This window comes from Glycine soja, chromosome 2 (genome assembly GCF_004193775.1).
Source record: "Glycine soja cultivar W05 chromosome 2, ASM419377v2, whole genome shotgun sequence".
NCBI lineage: Eukaryota > Viridiplantae > Streptophyta > Magnoliopsida > Fabales > Fabaceae > Glycine > Glycine soja.
This window is the reverse complement of record NC_041003.1, coordinates 13,997,552-14,002,730: the sequence shown is the minus strand read 5'-3', so window position 1 is coordinate 14,002,730 and position 5,179 is coordinate 13,997,552. Positions and strand designations below refer to the sequence as shown.

At 30.1% G+C, this 5,179-nt stretch overlaps 1 protein-coding gene across 1 annotated transcript; it reads left to right on the top strand.

Moving 5' to 3' along the window:
• Positions 1–1,926: 1,926 nt before the first annotated feature.
• LOC114388883 (peroxidase 10-like) lies at positions 1,927–4,846 on the top strand. The gene is made up of 4 exons (XM_028349419.1): positions 1,927–2,217; positions 3,184–3,375; positions 3,462–3,627; positions 4,182–4,846. The coding sequence occupies exons 1-4, from the start codon at positions 1,990–1,992 to the stop codon at positions 4,592–4,594; spliced, it is 999 nt and encodes a 332-aa protein (XP_028205220.1). The 5' UTR covers positions 1,927–1,989; the 3' UTR covers positions 4,595–4,846.
• The last annotated feature ends 333 nt before the right edge of the window (positions 4,847–5,179 follow it).

Here is a 5,179-nt window from a genome sequence, read left to right as displayed (position 1 = left end):
TTTGATATAATGTCTCAATCAATAACTACATCTTCTTGAAGTGTTAACAAAAATGAAATAAGAGTCAAATATTAAAAAAAAAATTGGTATTTTCTTAAGAAAATGTCTATTCACAGGATCAATTGTTAATTTATTATTAAGTATTTAATAAAGATATTAGGATAATTTCGTCTGCTCACATATTTTAATTGACGTTAGTTAACAACGTTAACACATGAGTAAAAGTATTTAAAAAAAGGAAGAAGTATTAAGTGTAATTTGACAAAAAAAAGATAAAAGTAATGTAAAAAAAGAAGAAACATCAAATATAATTTAAGAAAAATACAGGCTACAAGTGTAATTTAGTCTTTATCTTTCAATTTAAGTTTAATAAATTATTATCGTAAAAAAATTCAATGTGATCGAACTAATATAATATTAAACATTTTTCAATCTTATCGCAATCCATAATTAAATGACTGCATGTGTTCCAATTTTTTTACTGCCACACTAATTAAAAGTTAATGACTTTTAAATTAATTATAACTTTAAGGTCTTCTATATCAATCAAAATATTAAAAATTTTGTTTTGTTTATCTTTTGGTACGGTTGAACTTACCTGAGTACATAGGGTATAATTAATAATTGGAAAATGGCGTGAAGGTTCATCCCATTTTTAAGTGAATAGGTGTATGGAAAAGAAAGAAAAAAAATAAGAAAAGAAAGAGATAAAAAGTGAAAGATGCATTTAATAAGAAAGGAGGGGAAAGATAAAAAAAATAGATGGAAAAGAAAGCGAATATATAAAAGTTAATAATAATTTATGATCTCTTTCTATTATTTATTATCATTGATCTTCATTATCAATTCTAAAATTTCTTTTTCTTTTTCTTTCTCTGTATCGTTTTTAATATTGGTTGTGCATAAGCATCTATAAATTCTCGATTAGTTTTCTGAATAAGCATAATTCTAAATTTCTAATGATCATCTAAAGAAAATGACAATGATCTCTTAAATTGATTCCCTTGAAGTAGTTTTACAAATTTCGATCCTTCAGAGATTAATATTTAGCCTGTAACTTAATTATATATAAAGGTTTTTATCTTTCTCTAAAAATATATTTTGTGAAGATTAAATTTAATATATGTTATCAACTAAATTATACCTATTAGATTTGTTATTAGCTTATTGTCATCACATACGTTATATTTGAGGTTCTGTGACTATGATTAATCCAACTCATTAGAAATTGAATTGAGCCCTAGTAAAATATGCACTTAAGCTAAAGATATAAAATGTAAAAGTTAAAATATAAAAAATTAAAGATCAAATATCAACTCACAAACATAAAAAGAGAATATAAAAGTGGTCTTTTTCAACTAGCACAGAGATAAACAGAGAAAAAAAAGGTGTAATAATCAAGGTTAAAAAACTAATGCTCACGGTGATCCTATCAATAAAGTTCGAGTTCTGAACATGCATCCTGCAGCATCAAATATTCTGAAAGAAAGCTAAGAGAAAAAGCTTTACAGCTCATAATATATACATCAAACTCAAACATGATTATTTTTCGGAAAAGATACTTATATAGTCTAAAAAAACACTAATGCTCATGGACGATTGCTTGCTAGAATTTCGGGTACTGCGTGACCATTATAGTTTTAGTAATAGCAATAATGGTACATTGTCACTGCCACTTCTTCGTTTCACCAATGAACTCAGTCAGACATTGCATCGTGCTCTGGCACATAAATAATTTATTGATATCCTATGGCGTATGGGTTTGACGTCAATCCGAAAATTTGGTACATTGAAACAGATTACATCTCTAATTCGGTAAAATCTGTCTCATAAGTTAAATAATAATACAAAGAAGAAAAAAAAATATCTTCTATCCATTAATTTTGTTTTTTTATTTGCATATAAATAACCCTTACGTGTAGCACACAGCATGTCATAAGAATTTGAAGTTGTGAAGTCCTTCTTACATAGTATAGACATTCTCAAGCCATGATTTGTAGACTTTTCACCATCTACTTCACTTTCTTCTTATGTTTGCTTTTTACCTTCTTCGTTCCTTATGTTCATAGCAATAACCAGCTTGATACCAATTTCTATGATGGATCATGCCCCAATTTGGCCACGATTGTTAGATATGGTGTTTGGTCAGCCATTAAAAATGACAACAGAATGGCTGCGTCCCTCCTTCGGTTGCACTTTCACGATTGCATAGTAAATGTAAATTCTGTTGTGCTTTAATTAGGATTTTGTTATTTCTTACACTTCAAAATGAACGTACTCTTTAGCATGGCTTTATATGTGCTTTCTGCCAGAGTCGAAATCATACCGCATCACACTAATTAGTAATAGTATGTGTTTCTCACTTGCTTTACTAGAAGTTTTAATTTTGATGGTAGAAGCATGCGGTTAAATGAATCGGCAATAGAAATTAATTTTAGTTGAATATAATAGGTCCAGTTCAGCCTAATGGTGAGTGAGACAAAAAAAATAATTGTTGTTTGTCCTTTTACGGCTTGAAGCTAATTCAAGAGTGTGACTATGCTATACGGCATAAAACTTGAAATCTATTTGTTCTTTCATTCATATCACATACACAAATTAACTTCTTTCCCTGTTTCCCTTATATTTAATTGGGTAAAATATATTTTTATCATGTATTTTTAGTAAAATTTGATTTTAGTTCATGCATTTCAAATCCATCATTTTAGTACTCTTCAAACTTTGAAAAACATGTAAATTTATTTCATTAAATCGGCCATTTGTATTAAGGGGTACTAAATCTACATATTTTTTGAAGTTTAAAGATTAAAATAGTTGATTTTAAAATACAAAGACTAAAATCAATTTTTACAGGAAATACAGAGACTAAAAATATATTTCATCTTATTTAATTTTATTTTTATATTTGATTTAGAGGGAAAAAAGATGGGAGATATAAAAAACTTTAAAAATGAATTAAAGAAAAAAGATGGGAGTATATTTTATTTCTAAATGTCAATTTTCTTTTATTTTTCTTCAATTAAAAAAACAAATGGTTAATTACGTGTTTTAAATCATGTAATAATTTCATCATTTTTACAGTATTTACATTGCATATGTAATTATTGTGCTTGGTGCCATGCCATTATAATCATGATAACTTACACGGGGACGTCATTAATTATGTTTAATTGCTTGTGAAAGGGTTGTGATGCTTCTGTGCTTCTTGATGATACCCCATATTTCACGGGCGAAAAGAATGCTTCTCCTAATCGCAATTCACTTCGGGGGATGGAAGTGATTGATAATATAAAAGAACAAGTTGAAAGGCAATGTCCATCAACAGTTTCTTGCGCTGATATCTTATCCTTAGCAGTTAGGGAAGCTATTGATCTGGTAAAAGTGTCATTTACTTTATATTAATTGTTGATAGAAATTCTCAGATGAAAGTTCCTTATAATTAAAACAACCTTTTTGCCTAGGTTGGAGGACCTTCTTGGCCTGTTGCATTAGGCCGAAGAGATGCAACAAAAGCCAATCGGATGGAAGCTAATCAACAAATTCCTTCACCGTTCGAGCCTCTAGATAACATCATTGCAAAGTTTACTTCAAAGGGTCTTAACTTGAGAGATGTTGTAGCCCTTTCAGGTTCTTACTCTTTTCACCAAATATTTGAAGCTTTTTTAATACATGACATCATACATAGTTAAATTCAATTTGATACAATAATGTATGAAATCTATATTTGATTCATTAAATAAAAATTTTAAAGGAGATTCTGGTCTATCTCATAAAGGATAGCAAACTACATTAAGATGATCTCCTGAGATTGTGTAATTACATATAATTCTATTCCTTTTTATTTTCCTACACTAACTCCTTTTAAGTTTGAAAATATTACACTAACACCAACTTACTAACACCCCTTATATGTTTGAAAATATTACACTAACATCACCTCAAACCTTATACTAATACCCCTACAAGAGAGCTGAAAGTAATGGTTAAAAAAATAGGAAACGAAACATCAGGAGTTGTTGCTATAATTTGTTCTAGAAAGTATAACTATTTAGTGGAGAGTCAGAATATAATTTGCTTTATATAGTTTGGGGATTATTTCCATACACAACCTATTATGGTGATGACTGATGAGTGTTTGATAATTGATATCAGTGACTTGATGTGTCTATTTCCATGATCAGGGGCACATACAATTGGTTATGCCCGATGCTTGACCTTCAAAAGGAGACTTTTTGATTTTCAAGGCTCTGGCAGACCTGATCCTGTGCTTGCCTCTTCACTTCTCTCAAAATTGCAAAGCACGTGTCCAAATGGAGACACTTCAAACAGCTACATTGCACCTCTTGATTCTAATACTACTTTGACCTTCGACAATGAGTATTATAGAAATCTCTTATACAACAAAGGGCTTCTAGAATCTGACATGGCACTACTTGCGGATCGAAGGACTTCTTCTATGGCTTATTTTTACAGCACCGACCAATATTCCTTCTATAATGATTTTGCTGCATCCATGGTGAAGCTTAGTAATGTTGGAGTACTTACAGGAATACAAGGGCAAATTAGAAGGAAATGTGGCTCTGTAAACTATTAAGTGCTTGTATTTTCAACTTAGCAAAACCTCAACAATGTAATTGAGGAAGCCAATGTAAGTCACTTGGAGCATAAATGCTATCCTTCTGTATATTATGTCAAGTCCATCATCATTGTAGGTGTTGGCGTTACCCCAGGAATATTCAGATTAGCCATGTTAACTTTTATGTCAAGATCATTCTGCTGAAATATGAAACCTTGATGACATCACTATTTATAATTTTATATATGCTTTGCTATTTGTTTGTTTGTACACTACTAAACAATTGTAAATTTGTATTAGATTAATATACTTAATCTGCCTATTTTATGAACGAGTTATGTATATGATCTTGGATTGACGTTCCTTCAAGATCAATTTCTTATTAGCCATCACCAAGGGTTTAATCACAGATCCAAATAGGTAACTCTGTCTGTTGTAACTGTTGTGATATGTGAGCAACTACAAAACATTAATCAATGGTACTATCTAACAAATGCAATTGTTGCAAGTTTTAACGGTGCAATATTACTTCTTCCTATGGATTGGCTAGTCTCTCTTCGTCATATTTATAGAGAAGCAAACTCGTGTGTAGATTTGTTTGCT